This window comes from Cryptomeria japonica, chromosome 6, assembly GCF_030272615.1.
Source record: "Cryptomeria japonica chromosome 6, Sugi_1.0, whole genome shotgun sequence".
Classification (NCBI taxonomy): Eukaryota; Viridiplantae; Streptophyta; class Pinopsida; order Cupressales; family Cupressaceae; genus Cryptomeria; species Cryptomeria japonica.
The window spans coordinates 674,333,690-674,361,144 of record NC_081410.1 but is presented as its reverse complement, the minus strand read 5'-3'; the positions used below and the strand labels follow the sequence as shown (position 1 = coordinate 674,361,144).

The window sequence follows — 27,455 nt, the reverse complement described above, 5'->3', positions numbered from 1 at the left end:
AATTTAAAGCAATGGTTGAGTTGCAGACTGGAAAGAAAATAAAATGTTTGAGAACTGATAATGGCGGTGAGTTTTGCTCTAATGATTTTGATAGATTCTGTAAAGACTGTGGAATTAACAGGCAGAAGACAACTCCATATTCTCCACAGCAGAATGGAGTTGCAGAAAGAATGAACAGGACACTGATGGAGAAGGCTAGGAGTATGTTGAGTGGTGCTGGTCTCAAACAAAAGTTTTGGGCTGAAGCTATTGCCACTGCTTGCTACCTGATTAACAGGTCTCCTACATCAGCTCTTGTTGATAAAATGCCTATGGAAGCATGGTCAAGTCACAAGCCTTCATTGAGACATCTTAGAGTTTTTGGTTGCGAGGCATATGCACATGTGCCAAAGGAGAAGCGAACAAAGTTGGAGAACAAGGCTGTGAAATGTATCTTCATCGGGTATAGTTATGGTGTGAAAGGATACAAGCTTTGGGACCCTATTGCACAAAAGGTAATTCACCATAGAAGTGTTATTTTTAGAGAAATTAAGTCTCCTTCTGTTACATTGCAGCCAGAACAGACTAAAAAAGAAGATGTGATTCAACTTCCTTCTACACCTGAAAGAGTTGAATCGAGACCCCTAGATAGGCAAGAATTTGAGGAGAGCTCGTCTAGCTCTAAATCTTCAGAAGAGGAGGAAGAACCTCCAACTCAGCTTGTTCGAAGGTCTACAAGACATAGACAACCACCTGAAAGGTATTCACCTGATGATTGGAGATGTATTTTTGCTCTGAATACTAGTGTGGATGAACCGAAATCTGTAGAAGAGGCATTAGGTATGAATGATGCAGAATCCTGGAAGATTGCTATGGAGGAAGAAATGGCAGCTTTGAAAAAGAATGATACATGGGATCTTGTACCATTGCCTGAAGGACGAAAACCTATTGGTTGTAAATGGGTGTTCAAGAAAAAGATTGGTTCAGATGGAAGCATTGAGAAGTATAAAGTAAGGTTGGTTGCAAAAGGCTACTCTCAGGTTGAGGGTGTTGATTACGGTGAGATATTTTCTCCTATTGCAAAAATGACGTCTATTAGATTTTTGTTTTCTATTGCTACTACTTATGATTTAGAGGTTGAGCAAATGGATGTGAAAACTGCTTTCCTTCATGGTGATTTGGAGGAAGATATTTATATGACACAGCCGGAGCACTATGTGGTGAAAGGCAAAAGTAATTTGGTCTGTAAATTGAAGAAATCTTTGTATGGCCTCAAAAAAAGTCCTAGGATGTGGTACCAGAAATTTGATACATATGTGTTGAGTTTGGGATTTGAACGTTCTAAATTAGATCACTGTGTTTATTATAAATCTGATGGTGATCATTTCTTATTCATTGCATTGTATGTTGATGATATGTTATTCATTGGTAAAGGGAAAGGTATGATTTCAGAACTGAAGTCTCAGCTCGCTGCTAAATTTGAAATGAAAGATCTTGGTGCAGCAAAGCACATTCTTGCGATGGAAATTAGAAGAGATAGGGTAAACAGAAAGCTATGGCTAGGCCAGAGTAAGTATGTGAATTCAGTGTTACAGAGGTTCAACATGCAGAATTGTAGACCATTGAGTGTTCCTTTTACAGTTGGAACGAAACTATCTATTTTAGATTGTCCTACATCCCCATTGGAGATGGAAGACATGAGCAGAGTGCCTTACCAGAGTGCGGTTGGAAGCTTGATGTATGCTATGGTCTGTACTAGACCAGACATTGCCCAAGCAGTGGGAGTACTTTCTAGATATATGTCTAATCCTGGTAGAGTTCATTGGGATGCAGTCAAAAGAGTCTTCAGATATTTGAAGGGTACTTCAGAGTATTCTTTGTGTTATCATGGTAATTCAGTTGGAGACATGACTTCCCTTGATATCCATGGTTATGTGGATTCAGATTGGGCAGGTAATATTGATAGCAGAAGATCCACCAGTGCTTATGTGTTTACTTTGTTTGGTGGTGCAATTAGTTGGATGAGTAAGCGACAGGCTGTGGTTGCTCTATCCACTACTGAAGCAGAGTATATGGCAGCTACTCATGCTTGTAAAGAGGCCATTTGGCTTAAGAGACTGTGTTCGGATATTGGAATAAAACAAGGTACAGTGACAGTTTACTGTGACAGTCAGAGTGCAATTAGCCTAGCTAAGAACCCGACATTTCATGCCCGGACCAACCATATTGATGTTCAGTATCATTTTGTTAGAGATATGGTCGAAGATGGTAGGGTGAAGCTGGTTAAGGTGGAAACTTTGATGAATGTTGCAGATGCTTTAACTAAGGCTGTGAGCACAGAGAAGTTCAGATGGTGTTCAGAGTCTATGGGCCTTATGGCCCCTAGCAATTGATTCATTGTGTTGACATTCCCTTCCGCTCTTGCAAGGTGTTCGACAAGTGGGAGATTTGTTGGGAAAAATGGTGTCTCAACCTTGCATTTATGCAAGGTTACTATTTATAGTAAGTTTTCATTTGAGCACAAAATGGTGTGAAACTCTCCCTGAAGCTTCTGGTTGGCTAGATAAGCATTCCGGTAAAGTTGCGTCACAAGGTCACAGCTAGTTTTGAAGATATTAAAGTTTTCATCTTGGAGGGGTGCAATAAAATGTTTAAACTTAATTTTGGGGACTTTAGAGGCTCCGAAATGCCCTGAAAAGTGGTCGTAACCGGTGAAGCGGGTTACGAGGTGATAGAGCACTTCGCGAGCTTTCGGGCGCTTCAAACGGTTCGTCAATCAGACACCCGGTTCTCAAGTTATGGCCTCCGGAAGTTTGTACTCCTGAAATAGGAAAAATAATTTGTATCGGATACATAAATGAGCTGTAAAAAGGGAGCGACATGTGTTGATGTGTGCTTTAACATGTCATAGGGCGTCTAGAAGGGAGATAAGGTCGGCTACACCTTATTGGGTGGTTTTAGCCCATGGTTTTGTAATACCGTTTGACGGTTTCTTGTATTGTATCTCCTATTTATGAGGTGTGAGAGATAGAGGTTGTGTGTAAGAGTCTTATGGCTATTGAGTTGCCTCTAAATCTCTGATTAGTGATACTCCTGCGAAGAGCTTGCTCTACGAGTATGTTGTAATCTGTTTTTGATTGCTGAATAAAATATTGAGCTGCTTTTGGAGGGTGGGGTTTTTCTCTCGAAAGGGTTTTCCCCACGTAAATCATTGTGTTGTGGTATGAATGCTATTATATCTATTTCTATTTTCTGTAACTATTGTAATGATCTGAAAAAGTTTTGCATTACCCTCCTCTCAAGGTTAATGTAAGAAGTTGTTTCCGCTACTTAACTTCCTTACACAACTCTCAACAACATGAAAACATTTAAATTTTAATTAGGCATATTTCACAATAATAAGATTAATTACCTTCACCAAACTCACACACAAGCCTTCTAACATAGACCTCTTGATATTCCAACTTCTCTAAAGCATAAAGACTCATCAAAGATCAGTGCTCAACAACAACTCTCGTTGTATCTTCACAAAGTCCAAACTCTACAAGTCAACAACTTGAGACACTTTTGGAATGACAAGACCACACATGGTCACCAAGAACATAAACAAATCATATAATATTTTTCTGCAACCTTCCTGTAGTAGTAGTAACAGGAACTCACATAGGGAACGACATGCCAATTTTTAGAAATTGGCTCATTCAACCCCTCCAATCATAAAATGATTTTTTATGATAAGAAGGAAGTTTGTTCACAACATCATAATCTATCTACACGCCAAGTGGTAGGTCCTTAATAGACCATACATATCTGTATTAACATATTTTCTGACTGTAAATTTGGAAAACCATTTTCTGAACAGGCTATCCTTACAAAAATGGTCATAAATTACTCATTTTTCCATGAAATTCAATCAAAATTGAAGAAAATGAAAGTATACTAAATATTATTTCCAACCATATGGCATTTTCACTATAATCCTTCCGTACAAAAGCGTACAAATCTTTGTAACACACGAGAATCAGAGTTTTACCAAATTGTGGCACTGTCAAATCAACATTTTGACATCATATTGCACGTGCAAAAGAAAGCACGAGACCCTGAAAACAAAGTGAAAATAAAATTCATGATATTTTTCTCCATTCCCCCTATTTTGGCACTTTTTCATCATGGAATGGAGCATTTATACATTTTCCAAGTTATTTGTTTACCTCGGGAAGGGTTTGGATGGATTTTACAAAAAGTAGGATATCCTTTACAAAACCTTATGAAATTGAATGCTACAAAAAGGAAAAGAATGTGGATTAACTTCTCTACTACATCAAATAAGTTTCCAAACCAAACACAATTGAATTCACTATGAAAATTTGAAGGAAATCAAGCTGCACATTCAAAAAAATAGTTAAAATGTAGGGAACTCTTGATTTTTATCGATCTTTTTCCTTCAATACATCTACCAACCACCCTGATTCGACCCTTCAGACCCACAAATGAATCAAACAAGGGATTTTAACCCTTTCCATGTCTTCCAACTAGCTATATAACTATTTTTCCTCCATCCTAACTGCTCATTCTTTTTAATCTTGCAATTTGGAAACATTTTGTCAAAAGTGACAACTTTTGTCATAAGTACCCAAATGACTCTAACCTCATTGTTTTCACCCTACACATGTTAAAATGGGATTAATAAGAAATTTACATAATATTCAACCTTCTTTGAGAATTTTTGTATACTTTGACTACCTTTGACCCTCTTAGGATAGGTCTACATTGCACAAAAATGATTTAAAGCCTTACAATATGATTTATAATGACTTCATTTGGTCCCTTGGACATTATACAATCTTAACACAATATTGGAAAAAAAAACATCAAAAGCCTTCATGAGGCATTTAGTTCCTAGGTGCTCCTGCACTAGAAATTGATTTCATGGAACTATTATTCCTAGTTTAGAAGGATCAAGAATCATTTCAAATATATACTTTTGTTACTATACATGGTATTGTCCATAATCATAAAGGTTTTATATAGAATTATAATTGACATAAAAATAGTGATATAATCTACAATTTTCAAAATTATTACTATATTTCATAAGAGTACATTATTGGGCACACTTAGTATTCTTATATTTCCATACAATTATGATGATTTATGAGAATGCCAAGAATGCAAGGGTTTTCATGAGTTATCTACTAATATTGTGACAACGCCCCTATTGAGTCTATTAGATGCTGCAAAATCTCTTCAATAGAACATAAAATGTATATAAGGTTTACTTCACTACTTCAAATAAATCTCTTGTATGTTTGTATAATATCTTTTATGGGATCTTGCAAGCACCATTATCTACACTCAAGCATATAGAGTGGACATATGTAGGTGGTACAAAATATTATGTTAATCCTTCTATTCCTTCATCAATTAAGATTCTAGATAAATGGGTTGGTCTTGCATCTCTAGTGTAGATAGATTGTAAGAGCCTTATCAGATGATCTCAATTTGTAGCTACTCAACCTCTCCTTCAAAAATTGAAGGAATTTAATATTATTTTAATTCACAACAAATAAATTGTTACACATGCTCTGTTCCATTTTCAAATCATAATTTCTCTCTTCTAACAACTACCTTTTATTCTACCAAAAAAAAAACAAAAAAACTCAATAATCATTTCCACACACATAATGATCAAATTAAAAAATAATGTTATGAATAATTGCCCATACAATCAAAATTTCCCCTCTATTAATTTTCTATGCATGCCCCTTTATGTTTAACTTCATTCACAATATCAAATTTCATCTTCGCGCAATTATTGGTAACCTTGTTCGTATCTTCCCTAAGCATTCCTTCTGTATTTGCTATCTCCCTCTCTCATGCATATCTTCTTCTATGATCAACTCTACTCACACACTTTTAATTCCAACATATATCTTTTAAATTTCACCATAAATTTTGTTTTAAAGCACCTCTCTTGCTTGCACATTCTTCCAAATTGTTGTGCTTCATATTTTAAATTTTTCCAAGTATCCTATATTTTTTTTTTTTTTTTTTATCGAACTCTCTTTTTAACATATAGAAATCCTCTTTTCATAACTACTACATTTCATTTCTCATTATATCATGCATTCCTTTGTTCTATTCGCTCTTGTCATTTGGTTTTCTTCATTTTTTCAACCAAAATCTCAATTCAATGGTGCTTTGTCTTTTTCCTAAGGTCCACATGATAAATTACAAATGATTTAGTGAATCAACTCTTTCTTGTTGGATATGTTTAATTGATTTGCTTGTTATCTTATTTTTCCCCATGTTGTTGCTTAGGTGCTCCTTTGTCTTTTTCCTAAGGTCCACATGATAAAGTCCAAATGATTTAGTGAATCAACTCTTTCTTGTTGGATATGTTTAATTAATTTGCTTGTTATCTTATTTTTCCCCATGTTGTTGCTTAGGTGCTCCTACATAAATCTCCTATATCTCTTATTTCTTCTAATAATTCTAGTGTTGCTAAATTCATGGCTTACAATGATTGTATATAGTAGAATCATATTCACCATTTTGAAGAAATAACAATTTTTGGATGACTACTTATCAAGTTCGATTTGTGAGTTGCTCCTTGCATATTTGGAAGACACACTTAAGGACATTCATATCCTCTTTGATGACAACTTTATATCCCAATTGTTATCACTTTAGTATTGAATATTGTTCTACATCTAATTCTATAAGGTTTTATAATACCACTTTCTTTAGTTAAGCCTAGGAATTGAGATTTTATTGTGGCACCTCTCATCACTAACATGGAAATTTTTGAGTAGTTTCTAAAGATAGCATACACTTTTATATTTCCTCCCTCATACTCATTTCATGAATGAGATGATCTTTTGCATGCACCTTTGGCCTTACTTATTTCCTAAGGGGAGAAATTTTGTTTAATTATCTTGTATCATCTTAAATATTCATATTTGAGCATCTTCCATTGATACAAGAGATTATACATTGAGTGGGGCTATATTGTCTCACTTCTCTATATTTTGAGGAGGATTGTTTCCTCACATGATGTTTTATCCTTATCAATTATTTGAGTGGGATCACATAGCCCTACTTTCCTCTTCCTCTTTTTCAGAGGAGATTTTTCTAATGGGCTTTCTCCTCCTCTTCTTTTTGAGGATATCATTTGGTACATTGGTACCCAACGTGGCTACATATTTTTCAAGACTCATGTATTCTCATATTTCTTATCAATCAAGGGTACTCCCCTTACAAACCCAAACAAACAACATCAATAGAGAAATAAATAGAAAATGTCATAAAGAGATCCTTTATATTATCCCAATGAAATGAGAATTACAACATTAAGAAAATTAGAAGCTACAACCACATGGGTTCAAATCATTACACATAAAATCAACTCTTTAAGAAAACCATACTTGATCTAGAGCCACAATCTATACTAATGGATTTGTCCCCCATGTAAACTTTGGTTCACCTCTTTATTTAGCACCAATAAATGTCTTAGAATGTTCTAGAAAGTGTAACTTTTCTTCTTTTTGGTGCCTAACAGTCCAATGGTTCATTTTCTTGCCTAGGTGGATTTTTCATTGAAACATGAGTTTTGGTGGCAAACTTTTGGGAGCCATAACTTTTGACTTGGACATCAATTTTTTTATTATAACATATCAATGGAAAGCTTGCAAAGAGATCTACAATGCTAACTATATCTAAAGATATATCTGTCTAGATTTTAAATTTTATCAGGCTTCTAAGGTTCTCAATTTTGAGTTTGAAACTTCATTGGAAAAAAATGTCAAGACGAAAATTTTAATATCTTTTAAACAATGTAGGATATTGAGATGATTCTTTCACCAATCATTTTGTTTTTCAATTTTGTTTCTTCGGACTGGCTTTTATGTCTATACAAACCTAGCTAAGATATAAATATAGAAAGTGAATATTTTTGTTCATTTCAAGCTTCTAATTGTCTTATACTAATAATATGATGAAACTTATAGAGATTTGGTCAACTACTGAGAGGGCGAGGTGAATTAGTAGATAGAAAATTAACTTAACTCTCACCAAACTCATTTCCAGCTTAGAAACAACTCACAAAACTAACCAGTTTAGGCACTTTAATAAAAAATTCAGCAACATGTCAAACCTTACCAGTTCACCAAACACATCAATGATATAATGCAACAGATCTTAAACTTAAATACCATTTGACCAAAATCTTAAACCACTTCACTAATACCAGTAATAACATGTTTCAAATCATTTCCAGTCATTTAAATATATCTAAGTGGATTTACCAGTCATCCATATCAACCATATCAAAAACACATCCACAAAATCATTCACCACTTGACACAATGATTTTTCACGTGGAAACCCAAATGGGAAAAACCATGGTGGGGATGAATACCCACAAGTATTTTGAACTCTTCTGAAGTTCATCCTGTTAGAAGCCAAGCCTTGTTAGAATCTTATACAATAATGTCCTATTAGGAGAAAATCCGATTAAGGATCACCTAGTTAAGGGATTGACTACAAATACCCTATTAAAGGTAACCTTTGTGGAAGATTTCAAATCCAAGCTAATGGATCACCTAGGTAGAGGATTTCAACAACAAGCCTGTTAGAGCTTACTCGGTTAAGGGATTTTATTGTTGTAATGGTTAGAGAACAACAGGTTCTTTACTAATTTGGAAATAGCACTTTCTTGCTGAATAGATCCTTTTATTGCTCCTATCTTCCTTCACAACATTCTGCAGACACACCTCCTGGTTTGGCAATAATCACTATCATACTTAACCTAATTTGCCAACACATTTTCAAAAAATCCATCAACCTTAAAAACAAATATATTAGGTTGGTAACACAACACAAACCCTAAAATTCTCATAGAGATTACAAACACATCGGTTCAATCTTGACCATTAGATTACATTGAAATGAACTACAGATTCTTCTAGGCATCTTCAACTACTCTTGGATCACCACACTTTGAATCTTGTAACTCATCATTCATTTGTCACTTCATACTATGCATTTGATCATTCCCAAGATAAATGGTTATCTCTTATGTGCCAAATTCATTTCAAAACTCATCATGTGCAACATGCTTATGTGGCATCTTCATCATCGATCATCATTTGGCCATAGATCATCACAACTGATCTCCAAGCTCCACCGGTTAGGGTTCTTCTTCTCAATTGGTTAGGGTTACCAGTTTATCTTTACTACTTTATCACCGGTTTCTTTACTTCTTCATTACCAAATGCTTTACTGAATCATTACCGATTGCTTTACTACTTCATTACCAGTTGCTATTGACATCAATTACAACACTATACTTCTTCGATGCAATCTTCATGCAATGCCAACATTCTCCCCATTTGGCATTGATGGCAATACAAATATCAATACCCATTGATTGTCATAATTGAGAGTAAAGCATATACATAGGTATAGGAATCCTGGTTTACATTTTTCACCATATACTCTCCTTCAACTGTATCTTCATATCATATCTTCAACAATAAATCATATACCTTTCTCCCCCTTTGACAATAATGCCAAAGTGACTTCAGGTAAACCACTTAGTTTCTTATCCATGCTTCACCATTCTACAATGAGCTGCTCCCCCTGTGAAGTAGTTCCATACTACACCAATCCTTCTTCAAGATTTTCAATAGGCTCCAGGATTTATGTCTTCCCTATCTGCTTAATTGACTTCATGTAGGGGTACAACCCCTAACTTACCTCTAAGATATTCAAATGTAGCCATCAGGAGAGGTTTAGTAAAAATATATGCTAGTTGTTCTTTAGTGGAAACATGCTCCAGTGATACATCTTTTCTTTTATCTATCTCTCTCAAGAAATGATACTTCAACTCTATATTCTTTGTCCTAGCATGCAACATCGGGTTCTTAGAAATATTTATAGCACTTGTGTTATCATGAAAAATTCTTACCAGTTTTGATATGTTCAACTTGAAACCTTCCAAAATGTGTTTCATCCAAATTGCCTGGGTACAATTCATGTGAGTTGCAACATATTCAGCTTATGTTGTTGATTGAGAGATACAACTCTATTTCTTGTTACTCTATGACACTAGTTTGCCTTAAAGAAAAAATGCTCCTCCAGTTGTACTTTTCCTATCATCAATATTGCCTGCCCAATCTGCATCAGTATAGACTTTTAAGTCAAAATATCCTGCATATGGATACCATAATCTGTAATCTATTGTGCCTTTCAAGTTTCTGAAAATTATTTTGGTTGCAATCATGTGTGTCTCCTTTGGGTTTTTCTAAAATCTGGCAACCAATCCTACTGCATGAGCAATGTTCGGTTTGTTATGGACAACATAATGTAGCTTGCCTATCATGGACCTGTATTCCTTTTCATCAATTGGTGCAGAATCATCTTCCTTTGACAATTTACAACCTGTAACCATTGGTGTTCCAACTGGTTTACAACCTTCCATTCCAAAAAATTGCAATACTTCCTTCACATACTTGGATTGTGTGATAAAAATTCCTTCCTTCATCTGTTACATTTGCAAACCTATGAAATTTTTTATCTCACCTACTAGTGACATCTCAAATTCATTCTTTATTTCATTAGCAAAGTCATGACACATATCATCATTAACTCCAAAAATGATATCATCAACAAATATCTCACTTACCAGTATCTTATCTCCTTTTATCTTGAGATATATGTTACTATCTTCACGGGTTCTTTGAAAACCTATCTTTACTAAGTGAGAGTGCAATATTTCATATCATGTCCTTGTTGGCAATACAATAAGTTGGGAGATTGTTACAATAAGTTTGATGGTTGATGATATTGAGAAAGTTGATGGAGATGAATGATATAATTAATAAAGGATGATTACTGTCTTAATATTATTATTTTGTCATTGATGTCAAGCAATTGATTTTCTAATTCAGTATGATGCTGACATATCTTAAAAAGTATGTTTTGATGAGTATAAAGATGTCGGTAAATGACACAGAAAGAATGTGAAAATAAAGGGGAGTAATAAGTTATTCAATGGGCAACTATTACCGAGTTAGACAGTGATGAGATTATGATGTTTTGATTGTTTTGATATCCTATATATGTGTATTCAAAGACTAAACAAGAAGGAGAAAAGATTTCATGCAATAGAATGAGTAAAGGTTTGATGCTATTCTATTTTACCGAGCAAGGAGCTAGTCGGTTAAAGAAGGAAAAAGTCACCGAGAAGAGAATGACTACCGAGTAAAGTTTAGTATTAACCGAGTATCAACTGAGCAGTAATAGAATGCATTAAATGAGTGAATACATTATTAAATGAAGGATGCCAATGAGCTGGAGATTTATTGAAGATTGGAATATTGTGCAAGAAGTTTATTAAGGATCTACGGCAATGAAAATTCAAGAGTTAGATCTAGAACACAGATTGAATAGTCATAACCAAGCACAAGTACCAAGGAAGGACACAAGTTTCAAGGCAAGATAAAATGTTTTTCAGATTGAAAGATTCAATGAACCTAGTCAAGTTTGAAGATCTGATGGTTAAGATTAATCATGGGAAATGTGATTAAGGAGAATAAGCGGTCAGGAATTGCTTATAAATATAGAGTAGTTGAAGAACAAAAAGTGGACAAACTGAAGCATAGTGATGCTATAGAGGTGATTACCGAGTATAGAAGATTGAAGATCTGATTGAAGAACGAATTGAGAAGCCCATCAAGGAGAAAGATAAGTCTTATGACAAGATTATCTTGAGTACATTAAGCACATAGAATCTTCTTTAACATTTTAGATGTGAAGTTGCAGACATATTTTATTACTGTTATTTATTTTTGTAAGTGACAGGAAATCTCTTAACCAAGTGGACTTAATAGTATTATTGGTAAATCCTCTTGGAAGGTAACATTCTGAATGAGTGTTTGAAATCCTTTGACAAGGTCACTTCTAACCAAGTGAAGATTCTAACAAATCTGAGGGAAGTCCCTTAACCGGGTCACATCTAGCAATGTGTATGTAATCTTTAACAGGATTTGCTTTTAATCGAGCATACTCTAGAAGAGTATATTTTCTTGTGGGTTCGAAATCCCACAGTGGTTTTTCCCTATTAGGGTTTCCACATTAAATTTGGTGTCAAATGTGATTTAATGTTTTACGTTTATCTGTTTATGAGTTTAAATGATTTACAGTCATAGTTGCATATCAAGAAAGTGCTATCGAGGTTGAATCTGATAGAGTATTGATAATTGAATTTATTTGATTCACCCCCCCTCTCATCTAACTAACAATTGGTATCAGAGCTTGGACTCTAGAAGAAAATTTTAAAGGTACTTGAGGCAAGATCGGAAGATATATAAAAGGGATGCACCAAAGCTGAACAAGTCAAGTTTCACCACATGGCAGAAAAGGATGAAGCTGCACTTATCAGGAATTGGAGAATGATTACATTGGACCTAGCACCTAACCTATGACAATGGAAGAAATAAAGGCAAAGCAAGAACACATTCAAGAAATGATAGAGATAACATAATCTTTGACCGACTCAGAGTTTAATGACCTAGAAGGTTGTAATGATGCCAAAGCAATGTGGAATAAGCTCACATCTGTATATGGTGGAGATTAACGTATTCAAAGAGAAAAAGAAGATAGTCTAAGAGGGGAACTTGAATCCATGAGAATGAATGAAGGTGAGAACATTATCCAATACAGTACAAGGTTAAAGGAAACTGTCAATCAAATCAAAGGAGAGGGAGGAACTATTGAAGAAAAGGATGTAACAAGTAAGTTGCTGAGAACACTTCTACCTACTTATGCCATTAGAGTCTCTGCAATTAATGAATTGAGGTATGTACCAAACATGTCAGTCTCTTTGGATGCTACTTTCAAAAACCTACATGCTTTTGAGTTAAGTAATTTTGATAACAGTGGATCTTCGGTAAACAAAGTTGAATCTACATTTAGTTCTTTTCATCTCAGTGAATCTGAAGATTATAATGATAGAATGTCTAAGTATGCTAAAGGAAATCACAGTGGAGCAAGTGAGAGATTTTGCAAAAACATGGAAGAAGTACACAAAATATATGAGGAAATCAGAAAGCAAGAAGAGTTTGAAGCATTATTAGCCAGAAGGTTACCGAGAGGCAAACGTAAGTATAAAGGGAAGTTACCTTTGAAATGTTTTAACTATGATAGAATTGGACATATGGCTTCTAACTATCTTGATAAAAATGATGAAAAGAAAGAATACCGAGATGACAGATAGGAAGACAACCAATACAGAAGGCACCAAGACTTCAGAAGGAGAGATAGAAAGACATGCCTAGTACCTGATGAGGAATCCAATGATGATAAATCTGATGAGACTGAGATAGAGGAAGTTGTATATGTGGCTATCAAAGATGGATCAGATGAAGAAAGGTATGAAGAAAAAGCCTTAATATCACACATAAATAAAAATTATTCTTGGATCATAGATAGTGGATGCTCACATCACATGACAGGTGATAAACACAAGTTTGTTAAATTAGAAGATTATGAGGGAGGTTGTGTAAGATTTGGTAGTGATGCACCATGTCCTGTGAAAGGTAAAGGTTCTATTACACTTCTTGAAAATCCTAAATGTGATGATGTATATTGGGTTGAAGGTCTAAAATACAATTTGTTGAGTGTAGCACAGCTAAATAATATAGGATATCGAATAGAATTTCAGAAAGGAATTGTCAAAGTTGATGACAAACATGGAAAGTTGGCTGCTACCGGGACTCAAAAAAGAGGTAATACATTTCACCTTGACTCAACTTGGAACAATTGTCTGTATGCCAAATAGAAGACACTTGGTTATGGCATAAAAGGTTTTGTCATGTAAATTTTGATAATCTGATCAAAATAAGTAAGAAGCATCGTGTAAGAGGTCTACTGAGCTTGGAAAAACTTGAGAATGCAATATGCCGAGGATGTCAGATGGGTAAGATGACAAAATCAAGCTTTACAAGTAAGTCTTACACTTCTAAAGGAATTTTAGATCTTGTGCACACTGATCTTTGTGGTCCTATGAAAGTTCAAAGTTACTATGGTGATAAATACTTCATATTATTTGTGGATGATTACTCAAGGATGATGTCAGTTATGTTTCTAAAAGAGAAATCAGAAGCTTTTCAAATGTTCAAATGGTATAGGGCAAGAGTTGAAAAAGAAATAGGAAGACAGTTGAAATGTCTAAGATCTGATAGAGGAGAATTCATTTATGATGAATTTAACCTATTTTGCAATGATCATGGTATAAAGAGACAAGTGTCAGCACCAAGGATGCCACAACAAAATGGAATAGCTGAAAGAAGGAACAAATCAATTGTAGATTATGCCAAAACTTTGATGATTGAAAAGAAAGTACCTCAAATATTTTGGAGAGAAGCAATAAGAACTATAGTTTACACCTTGAACCGAGTACAACTGAAGAAAGGAGCTATGAAGACACCTTATGAAATCTGGTATGACAAGAAACCAAATGTAAATTATTTTAAAATATTTGGAAGTAGATGTTATGTTCACAAAGATGATAGAAATGGAAAATTTGATCAGAAAAGTGAGGAAGGAACATTTCTTGGTTATTCCTCTAGGAGTAAAGCATTTAAATCTTTGATCAAATCATCTAACAAAATTGTGGAAAGTGCAAATGTGAAAATTGATGAATTTGCAGAAAGGAATGATGAAGGAAATTCCAAAGAACCAGAAGACCATGAATAGTTTGTATATGTCCAACTGACCAGTTTTACCGAGAAAGCCAATGAAGAAAATACACAGTTACCAAGAGATGAAGAAGATCATACAGAGCCTACTGAGCCTATATTAGCAAAATATGTCAGAAGAAATCATGCATCAAGTCAGATTATAGGAGATAAGGATGCTCCAGTGATGACAAGGAACAAACTGAGACATAACACATGTCTGATATCCAAAATTGAACCAAGGATAGTAAAAGAAGCATTAAACAATGAAGATTGGGTAAATGTTATGACAGAAGAGATTGATCAAATCAAGAAAAATGAAACATGGACACTGGTCCCAAGACCAAAAGAGAAAAATGTAATCGGTACAAAGTGGATTTTCAGAAATAAGCTAAATGAAAAAGGTGAGGTCATTCGGAATAAAGAAAGGCTAGTTTGCAAAGGTTATGCTCAAGAAGAAGGAATAGACTATGGAGAGACTTTTGCACCTATAGCAAGACTTGAAGGAGTAAGAACATTGTTGGCATATGTTGCTTACAAAAATTTCAAGGTATATCAAATGGATGTCAAATCTGCATTTTTGAATGGTATACTAGAAGAAGAAGTCTATATTGAATAGTCTAAAGGATTTATTGAAGAGAAGAATAAAGATCAGGTATGTAAGTTGAATAAAGCTTTATATGGTCGAAAGCAAGAACCTAGAGCATGGTATGAAAGGTTGCACTCTTACTTATTAAAGATTGGATTTATAAGGACTAGTGAGAACAACAACATGTATATGAAGAATGATGAGGAGAATGGAATACTGATGTCAGCCATATTTGTTGATGATATTATTTTTTGTGGAAATGATTCTTTATGTAAGAACTTTGGAAATGAAACGTGCAAAGAATTTGAGATGTCATTAATCGGTGAGATGGTATTTTATAGGTTTGCAAATACTACAAATGAAAAATGGGATTTTCATTACTCAATCCAAGTATATAAAGGAAATCTTGAAGAAATTTGGAATGGAGGATTCTAAACTTGTAAGTACTCCTATGACTACTAATTGTAAACTATCAAAGAATGATGAATCTGCATCTATTGATGAGACACTTTACCGATCTATGATTGGAATGTTGCAATATGTAGTTCACAGCAGGCCTGATATAGCACATGCAGTAGATATAGCTACAATATTTTCTATAGATCCCAAAGAAACTCATATGACAACAGTCAAAATAATTTTTAGATACTTGAGAGGCACTGAAGATTATGGTCTATTATAAGAAAAGAGGAATGATTTTGACTTAAAAGTCTATACTAGTGCTGATTGGGTAGGAAATATTGATGATAGGAAAAGCACAAGTGGTGGAGCTTTCTTTTTAGGAGAAAGACTAGTAAGTTGGCTTAGCAAGAAACAAGGATGCATTTCACAGTCAACAGCTGAAGCTGAATATGTTGCTGCAGCATTGAATTGTACCAATATAGCATGGATCAAACAACTGTTGGAAGGAATGAATGAGACACTCACCAAGCGAGTAACTATATTTTTTGATAATACAAGTGCTATTAACATTTCAAAGAATCCATTAATGCACTCTAAGACAAAACATATCTCTATAAAGTATCATTATCTTAGAGAAGAAGTTCAAGAAAAGAATGTTCTGCTGGAATATGTTAGCACAAAGGAACAAATCGCAGACATCTTCACAAAGCCACTACCAAGGGACACTTTTGAGTATCTCAGAAGTAAGTTAGGGGTCCTACCCCTATCTAGTACTCACTGACAGAGTTTGGTGACATCATCAATTCTATGACTCCATAGAATACTATTTGTGACTTCATGTTGATTTACACACTTTAGAAGGATGTCTAAAATTGTGCAGGAAATAGTAAATGAAGACAAGTTGCTCTGATCGAGATACATTTGTATATGTTTTGAACTACAAGGAAATTACTTCATAGGGGGAGTAATTATGGATCAGTTTTCCTTTTGGCATTGTTGTCAAAGGGGGAGAAGATTATCAAAAAGGAGAAGATTATCAAAAAGTAGAAGATTACAGGTGGATATTAATAGTAGTTTGAATAAATCAAGTTGGTATTGCCATCAATGCCAAAGGGGGAGATTGTTGGCATTACAATAAGTTGGGAGATTGGTACAATAAGTTTGGTGGTTGATGATATTGAGAAGGTTGTTGGAGATGAATGTTATAATAAATAAAGGATGATTACTGTATTAATATTATTATTTTGTCATTGATGTCAAGCAATTGATTTTCTGATTCAATATGATGTTGCCATATCTTAAAAAGTATGTTTTGATGAGTATAAAGATGTCAGTAAATGACACAAAAAGAATGTGAAAATAAAGGGGAGTAATAAGTTATTCAATGGAAAACTATTATTAGTTAGACAGAGATGAGATTATGATGTTTTGATTGTTTTGATATTCTATATATGTGTATTCAAAGACTGAACAAGAAGGAGAAAAGATTTCATGCAATAGAATGAGTAAAGGTTTGATACTATTCTATTTTACCGAGCAAGGAGCTAGTTGGTAAACTCCAAGGTTATCGATGTTGGTTAAAGAAGGAAAAAGTCATCGAGAAGAGAATAACTACCGAGTAAAGTTCAATATTAACCAAGTATCAACCGAGCAGTAACGGAATGCATTAAATGAGTGAATACATTATTAAATGAAGGATGCCAATGAGCTGGAGATTTATTGAAGATTGGAATGTCATCCAAGAAGTTTACTAAGGATCTACGGTAATGAAAATTCAAGAGTTATATCTACAACACTGATTGAACGGTCATAACCGAGCACAAGTACCAAGGAAGGATACAAGTTTCAAGGCAAGATAAAACATTTTCTAGATCGAAAGATTCAATGAACCTAGTCAAGTTTGAAGATCTGATGGTTAAGATTAATCATGGGAAATGTGATTAAGGAGAATAAGCGGTTAGGAATTTCTTATAAATATAGAGTAGTTGAAGAACAAAAAGCGGGTAAATTGAAGCATAGTGATGCTACAGAGGTGATTATTGAGTATAGAAGATTGAAGAATAGATTGAGAAGCCCAGCAAGGAGAAAGATAAGTCTTATGACAAGATTATCTTGAGTGCATTGAGCACATAGAATCTTCTTTAACATTTTAGATGTGAAGTTGCAGATATATTTTATTACTATTATTTATTTTTGTAAGTGACAAGAAATCTCTTAACCGAGAGGACTTAACAGTCTTATTGGTAAATCCTCTTGGAAGGTAACATTCTAAATGAGTGTTTGAAATCCTTTGACAAGGTCACTTCTAACCAAGTGAAGATTCTAACAGATCTAAGGGAAATCCCTTAACCAGGTCACATCTAGCAATGTGTATGTAATCTTTAACAGCATTTGCTTTTAACCGAGCATACTCTAGAAGAGTATATTTTCTTGTGGGTCCAAAATCCCACAGTGGTTTTTCCCTATTAGGATTTCCATGTTAAATCTGGTGTCAAATGTGATTTGATTTTTTAAGTTTATATGTTTATGAGTTTGAATGATTTACAGTCATAGTTGCATATCAAGAAAGTGCTACCGAGGTTGAATCTGATAGAGTATTGATAATTGAAGTTATCTGATTCACTCCCCCTCTCATCTAACTAACAACTCTAGGTGCTTGTTTCAGTCCATATAGTGCCTTATGTAGCTTGCACACCATATCCTTTTCTTTAATTAATGCATAACCATTTGGTTATTCTATGTAGACTTCTTCCAATATTCCATTTACAAATGATGTCTTAACATCCATCTGATATACCTTAAATCCTTTGTATGTTGCAAGTGCAAGTAGAGTCCTTACTCCTTCCAATCTTTCTACTGGTGAAATTGTATCACCATAATCTTGACCTTCCTCTTGTGCATATCCTTTGCATACCAGTCTAGCTTTATTCTTGACCACTACATCTTCATTCTATTTGTTTATGAATACCCACTTTGTGCCTATTACATAATTATTCTTTGGTCTGGGTACCAATGACCATGTATTATTCTTCTCTATTTGATCAAGTTCTTCTTCCATTGCCATATTCCAATGTTCATCTACAAAGGCTTCTTTTGTTGTTCTAGGCTCAATGGTGGAGATCATACAAGAGTTTTCTCTTATCCCTCTTCTAGTTAACACACCTGCATTCTTGTCTCCAATAGTCTGATCGAGGTTGTGATTGAGTCTAAAATACCTTGGAATAACATGATCTTGATTTTTAGGTTCTTCTTCTTCTTCACTTTCTTCATCTTCTATTGGACCTTCCTGTTTTGGTTGAACTGGCACTTCTATGTTTACCAAATTTTGGCTTTACCGGTTCCAATTCCAAAAACAATGTGTAAGGTTCTTCTTCTTCTTTCTCTTTGCTGGTTTCTTCATATTTTTCAAGAAATTCATCTACTCGAACATTGACACTTTCAATGATCTTCTTAGTCCGGTTGTTGCAGCACTTGTAAGATTTGTTCTTGGTGGAGTAACCAAGAAATATGACTTCATCACCCATGGCATCAAACTTACCAATATAATCACTTCTTTTAATAAAACATCTGCTACCAAATTTTTTGAAGTAACTGACATTCGGTGATCTACCATACCAATATTCATAGGGTGTTTTGTCCCTACCTCTTTTAACCAATACCTAGTTTTTTGTATAAACAGTTGTGTTGACAGCTTCTCTCCAAAATGTCTTAGCTACACCTTCTTGAATTAACATAGTCCTAGTAGCTTCAACCACTGATCGATTTTTCCTTTTTGCAATACCATTTTGTTATGGTGTCCTTGGTGCAGATAGTTGCCTCTTAATCCCATTGTTTTCACAATATCTAGTGAATTCCTCTAAAGTAAATTCACCACCTTGATCAGTTCTTAAGCAATTTAGCTTCCTTCCACTTTCATTTTCATTTAAGGCTCTGAATGCCTTAAGTTTTCTGAATGCTTTTGTCTTGTCTTTCAAGAATGTGGCCCACAACATTCTTGAGTAGTCATTGTTAAATATCATGAAGTACCGATCACCTTGAATACTCCTAGTCCTCATTGGTCCACATAGGTCAGTATGAACCAAATCTATCAAATGTTCACCTGAGAAATATTTGCTCTTGAAGGTTGAGGATGTCATTTTCCCTAACTGACATTCCTTGCACAAAGCATTTACTGGTTTTTCCAATTGTGGCAAACCTCTTACTGATTTTGACTTGCTGACTCTTATAATGTTATCAAAAGTTACATGAAAAAATCTTCGATGCCAAATCCAACAATCTTCTACTTTTGCAATCAAACAACTGCTAACTTTAGATTTTAAGTGAAATAGGTTACCTTTTTGGTTTGTTTGCCGATTGCAATCAGTTCACCTTTGCTTCCAAAGATCTTGCAAACTCCATTCTTGAAATCTAGTGGGTAACCTTTGTTATTGAGTTGAGAAGCACTCAAAAGATTGTGTTTCAAGCCTTCAACCTAGTATACATCATCTGCACTGCTCTTACCATTCAGGGAGATGGATCATTTCCCTTTCACCATGCAAGGGGTGTTATTCTCAAATCTGGCAACACCTCCATAAAATTCTTCCAATGTTAGAAACTTGCTCCGGTCACCAGTCATGTGGTGTGAACAACCACTATCTATAATCTAGTCATCTAAACTATCCAAGTGAGAGACCAATGCCTTCTGATCTGATATGTCTTCTTTGATAGCAACAAAGACAATATCCTCATTTGCATCTTCCTTGGATTCTTCATCTGTAATTCCTCCATCCACAGCAATGAGACAATTTATTTTTCCTTTTCCTGTCTACTTCCTATATTTTTCTCATTTTTTCTCATTATCTCCATTACGATAGTTAGTGATAATATGTCCTATCTGGCTACATAAAAAACATTTTCATGGTAATTTACCTCTGTACTTACTAGTACCTTGGGGTAACCACTTGGCCAACAATGCTTCAAGTTCTATCAGACTATCTTCATCATCTACCTCTCCACTGAATCTAGATTCATGACTGTAACTAACTTCTCTGCTTTTCCTTACTGGTAGGGTTGAGACTGAGGCTTTAAATGTAGTTTCTGAACCTCTAAACACTTCCATCAAAACCATTTAATTCAAATGCATTCAATTTACCAATGATAGAGTCAGGAGTTACCTTTGTCTTGTCAATAGATTTGAGTTCTTGAATGGCTACAACTCAGATAGAGTAGACTAGTAGAAGGGTTCTCAATACCTTTCTAACCATAGTAGCATCTTCCACTATACCTCCAGCATTTTTTATTTCTCCAACTATCTCCTTGATTCTCTAACCATACTATTGAATGTTTTCTCCTTCAGCAATTCACATATCTTCAAATTTTCCTTTGAGACTCTCTTCCTTAGCTATCTTTACATGCTCATCACCACTATAGATTTCTTCCAGTTTCTGCCAAACTTCATGTGCAATATCCAATCCATGAACATCAACATATTCTGAATTGGACAAGGTACTGATGATGGCTTCCAATGCCTGGTTGTTCTCTTGTTGCTCCTTCTTCTGATCATCTATCAGAATTCCACTAGGTGAGTTATACTTAGTAACAACATGATCCCAATACTGACTTCCTAAGCTCTTGATGTAAATCTTCATCCTATCACTCTAGATTCTATAGTTATCTCTATTGAAATTCGGACCCTCTCTTTTCATCATTTTCTCCTAGATCTTTTCCTCAAGCTATTAGGCTTATACTCAAGAGGACTATAATTCTCTAATACCAATTGATAATATGATGAAACTTCTAGAGATCTGGTCAACTACTCAGAGGGGGGGGGGGTGAAACTGTAGATAGAAAATTAACTAAACTTTCACCAAATGCATTTCTAGCTTAGAAACAACTCAAAAAATTAACCGGTTTAGACACTTTAACAAAAACTACAACAACACTGTCAAACCTTACCAGTTCACCAAATACATCAATGATATAATGAAATAGATCTAAAACTTAAATACCATTTGACCAAAAGCTTAAACCACTTCACTAATACCAGTAATAACATGTTTAAGATCATTCACAATCATTTAAACATATCTAAGTGGATTTACCAGTCATTCATATCAACCATATCAAAAACACATCCACAAAATCATTCACCACTTGACACAATGATTTTTCACATCAAAACCCAACTAGGAAAAACCATAGTGGGGATGAATACCCACAAGTATTTTGAACTCTTCTGATGTTTTCCCTATTAGGAGCCAAGCCTTGTTATAAGCTTATACAATAATGTCATGTTAGGAACAGATCCGGTTAAGGACCACCCGATTAAGGGATTGACTACAAATACCCTGTTAAAGGTAATACCATGTTAAAGGTAACCTCAGTGGAGGATTTCCAATCCAATCTAATGGATCACCTGGTTAGAGAATTTCAACAACAAGCCTATTAGAGCTTACCCGATTATGAGATTTTACTGTTGTAATGGTTAGAGAACAACTTGTTCTTTACTGATCTAGAAATAGCTCTTCCTTGCTGAATCAGATCCTTTATTGCTCTTATCTAACTTCAAAACATTCTACAGACACACCTCCTACTTCGACAACAATCACTATCATACTTAACAAAATTTGCCAACACATTTTCAAACAATCCATCGACCTTAAAAGCAAATACATTAGGTCGGTAACACAACACAAACCCTACAATTCTCATAGTGATGCAGAGGTTGTCAGCAGTAGTGTGGCAAACCCCACACACTCTCTCACCTTTCACTCTCATAGTCTCAAGCCTATGAAGGCCTCCACTCATACCAAAACCAAAACTTAAACTTTATCCCTCACAAGGGTTGGCAAACACCTTCACTATGCCCTTAGGGTCTCACAAGACCTTCCATAACCTTATTATCCTTGATGACACCAAGGTTTCACAGGATTAACCGACCATAGACTTCACCTACTGGCAATAGACTTCACCTACAAGTACTAAAAGATACAACAAGGCTCATTCACACCGACATCCAGTTTACACTGGCAGGAGATTATACCAAAAAATTATAATTGTAGTTTCAAATACCCTTTTGGAACTTCTCTCAGACTCCAAAGAACTAGATCATTAACTTTCTCTTGCACTCTTAGACGCCTATTTGGGTCACAAACCTAGTTGATCAGATTAGGCCTAGGTTAAAAAGGAAGTGTATAGGAATGGGACAACAAGGAAGATCCAATGCTTCAGAGGGATTGTCTAATGTCTAAATGTACCAATTCAACCATCTAACTCCTTCTTCTAATGTCTGGCATCATGCAATCCATCAATTCTTGACTATACTAGTTTAAACCCTTACAAAGATTAGGGTAGGGCTTGGTGGTAAAAATACCAATCCAACTCCCATGATCTCGCCCCTTTAGAGTCTCATAATTCACCTTCCTAAATTTCATCCTACCAAAGGTCATTGAGAGCCAATGACTAGATTGCAAGTTAGGGCCTCATCTTTGTGACACCCTAGGGAAATTAAGGGTTTTCGGACCTGTAGAAGAAAATTGTCAATATCTCCTCCCAAACACTACTTCAAGGGGTCAGACTAGATTCATATGCAAGATTATTTAATTTTCTAATATACCAAGCCAACTTTTTACAAAATCATTCAACATTTTGTACGCATAGTATGGAAAAATAAAAAAATTCAAGCGAAATCATATTTGTTTCATTTCATACTCTCCACCAAAATTCTCCAAATAATTATGTGCCTTCAACCAAACTTTCTCATTAGTTGTATGAGCACACATAGGCTCCTCTAAATGACCACAACCAACTTTGAAATGGTTGTGACAGTGTGGAAGAAGTTACATCGCAACCGATAACTTTTCAAAAGTTGCTTTGACAATAATGACTTGTATGCAACTTTTGCAACTTTGGATTCCTAAGCACCTAAACCTTATCGAACATATTTAAAGACTTCATTAACCTTTAAAACACTTAAGACAACATTATAAGATCATAAACACAAAATTTCATGATTCAAGCCCACATGGCCTAATAGACCTCTAGGCTTATGTGTGCACCTGAGAGGTTATTGACCACACAAAGGCATTTTATTACATCTAGGTTGATCTTTGAGATCCAACCTATTATGACAACATAAGTAAACACAAAACAAATACTAGACACCCCTAATGGCATGAAAACACCATGAAAAGAAGAGGTGCCCTACACCATACTCCCCGAGTGAAAGAAACTCAAGTCCCTTGAGTGGGTATATCTGCAATTTTGGTTCTTGTCCTCTTAATGGCTTATGAGGTCATCCATGTAGCATCTTCTAAAGGTTTATTCCGCCATTTGACCAAGTATTCCAAATAAGTTTTCCTCCTTATTTTCTTGCTGACCCTTTGATCCAAAATACACACAATTTCAAGTTTGGGTTGTGTGGGAAGTCCTTCTATCATGTCTACAATAGAGGAATCAAATTGGCGTATATCAAAAACAACATCAACAAAACCCTTATATCCATATATATTAGAAACATTAAATATAGGTGATAGTCGCACATCCAGGGGTATATCTATTTTGTATACATTGTTCCCATATCTTTTAAGGACCTTGAAAGGACCTATCTTCTTCATGAGTAGCTTGGTGCATTTTTCCTTAGGGAGTCATACTTTGTTGAGATGAATCATCACCATATCTCCCACCTTAAATTAAACATCTCTCCTTTTGAGGTCTACTGCTTGCTTGTATTTCTTAGGGGTATGAATCAATTTATCTCTGACTTGTTGGTGTATATCCTTCATGACTTCAACAAAGTCATCTTCTTGAGCACTTCTTCTATCAATATTCTTCACATCTCTAAGTTCAATAATACCCTTGGGATGTGTACCATACACAATTTGGAAAGGACTTAACCCTGTACTTTTGTTCACAGAGTCATTATAGGAAAATTTTGCCTATGGAAGAATGGTATCCCAAGTAGTTCCATGCTCCTTGGTCAAGCACCTTAACATGTTTCCAAGGGACCTATTTATTACCTCAGTCTACCCATCAGATTGAGGGTGATAAGAAGAAGAGAAACATAAATTAGTCCCCAACTTATGCCACAAAGTTCTCCAAACATGTCCTAAAAACTTAGGATCCCTGTCCAAGATAATGCTCAAGGGTAACCATGAAGTATGACAATTTCCTTGAAGAATAAACTTGCAATATTAGAAGCATCATGTGTAACCTTACATGGTAAGAAGTGTGGCATCTTTGAAAACCATTCTACCACAACATAGACACTATCATAACCTAATTTAGTTCTAGGAAGGCCTAAGACAAAATCCATGTTGACTGAATCCCAAGGTTTGGTAGGGATTGGTAAAGGAGTATAGAGACCTACCTTTGAATTTGTACCTTTATCTCTATGACACACCACACACTCTAAAACAAATTTCCTCACATCTGATTGCATTCTTTGCTAAAAATAAAACCTTCTAACCAGATCAAGTGTCTTATCAAGTCCAAAATGTCCTAATAAACTCCCACAATGCTTTTCCTTGACAATATCCTCCCTCATTGAGGAATTAGGAATACAAAGCTGACTACCCTTGAAAAGTAAACCTTCTTGAAGCATATACTCAAACAAATCAGTATGATACCTTTCATTCATAGCTTGACAAACCTCATAAGCCTCCTTGAAATCTGCATCTTCTTGGTACATGCCCTTCATTGCAGTGATTCCCATGCTTTCTAATTGAATCTCTTGGATTACCAAGTTTCTCCTACTAAGGGCATCTGCAACTTTGTTGGCCACTCCCTTCTTATGCTTGATAGTGAATGTAAAAGCTTGAAGGTACCGGATCCATTTCATCTGCCTATGATTGAGTTTCTCTTACCTGTTCAAAAAGCTTAAAGCATGGTTGTCAGCATAAACAACAAATTCCATAGGTAATAGATAGTGTCTCCATTTCCTATGAGATTGTACCAAAGAATACATCTCTAGATCATAGGTTGAATATTTTTGTTTTTCTTCATTTAACTTCTCACTGAAAAAGGCCACAGGCCTACCCTCCTGACTCAAGACTCCTCCTATAGATTTCTTAGATGCATCACATTCAATAGTGAATACCTTATGAAAATCAGGAAGGACTAAGATAGGCTACTCTACAATCTTTGTTTTCAAATCCTCAAAAGACTTGTTAGCTTCATCATTCCAAACAAATTGACACTTTCTTCTACCCTTGATGGTATCTATCATAGAAGCACTAACCCCACTAAAATTTATTATAAACTTTTTATAAAATCTTGCTAAGCCATGGAAAATTTTTACCTCACTTGCAGATCTAGGTGTGGGCCAATTGAGGATTTCCTCCACCTTAGATGGATCTATTCTCAAATTACCTTTGGAAACAACAAATCCAAGAAACACCAATTCCTCCTACGAGAAAACACACTTGTCCAAGTTGGTCTTCAACTACTCCTCATGCAACCTTTTCAATACCAAATCCAAGTGCATTAGATGTTCATTTCTATCCTTATTGAAAATCAATACATCATCCAAGTATACTACCACAAAATAATTGATAAAGGGCTTAGGAACCTCATTCATTAACCTCATAAAGGTACTAGGGGAATTGGAAAGACCAAATGGAATTACCATCCATTCAAACAATCCTTCATTGGTCTTAAATGTTGTCTTCCATTGGTCTCCATCTCTGATCCTAATTTGGTGATAACCACTTTTCAAGTCTATTTTGGAGTAGTACTTGGCCCCTTCTAAACAATCCATCAAATCCTCTATTCTTGGCATTAGAAACTTATATCTTATTGTTATCCTGTTTATAGCCCTAGAGTCTGTACACAACCTCCATGTCCCTTCTTTATTAGGAGCTAGCACTGTCAAGACTGCACATGGGCTTATACTCTTCCTAATGAACCCTTTCTCAAGTAACTCTTGGATCTGTCTTGCAAATTTTGCATTTTGTTCAGGTGTCAGTTTAAAGGCCACCTTATTAGGTAGGGTAGCACCTAGCATAAGGTCTATGCAATGATTGATTTCTCTTTGAGGAGGTAGAGCATATGTGGTACTGTCTGCAACAATTCCCTTATACTTATCTAGTAGATACTGAACCTTCTTAGGCCCAACTTTCCCTTTTGCCTCATGGCTCTTAGGCTACTTCTTAAATTCATCCCTAGGCTTGAAAACTATGGCAAAGAAAGAAGTGTCCTTCTCAATTATTTCTCATCTACTAGCATGACACTAGTCATAATGTGTTTATCCTTAGTATCATCCGAGAGAGGGGTCATGGTAAAGTTCTCTCCATTTTTGGTGATGGTGTAAACATTCTTTTTGCCCTCATGCCTAGAGTCTACACCATATTTCTAAGGCCTACCAAGTAACAAATGAAAAGCATCCATTTCTACCACATCACACAACACTCTATCCTTATATTCACCAATTGAAAAATCTACCCACACTTATTCACTAATCAACACTTGTTGTCCCTTTTTCAACCAGGATACTTTATAGGGATAAGGATGAGGTACTCTTTCCAAGATAAGATTGGTGACCATCTCAATAGAATCTATGTTATCTATGGATCTGGAATCTACAATGACCTTACAAACTTTACCTTGTACCTTGCAAGTGGTTCTGAAAAGAGACTTCCTCAGAGGTGGTTCTTTGCTGATTGGTTCCTTCAAGAGAGTCATTTTTTATCATTAAGAGCTCTCCTTACTCTGGGTCTGTAGGTTTTGAAGTTGATGTGTGGTAGGAGGTCATGCTCTGAATATCTTCC

The 27,455-nt window shown here is 35.2% G+C and overlaps 1 protein-coding gene across 1 annotated transcript in view; it reads right to left on the bottom strand.

Moving 5' to 3' along the window:
* Positions 1-4,130: 4,130 nt before the first annotated feature.
* Positions 4,131-27,455, bottom strand: part of LOC131036405 (serine carboxypeptidase-like 42) — a 110,136-nt gene continuing 86,811 nt past the window's right edge. The window contains exon 9 of the mRNA XM_057968291.2: positions 4,131-4,259. Within this exon, the coding sequence (XP_057824274.1) occupies positions 4,235-4,259 (25 nt within the window). The 3' untranslated portion in view covers positions 4,131-4,234. The remainder of the gene's footprint in view (positions 4,260-27,455) is intronic.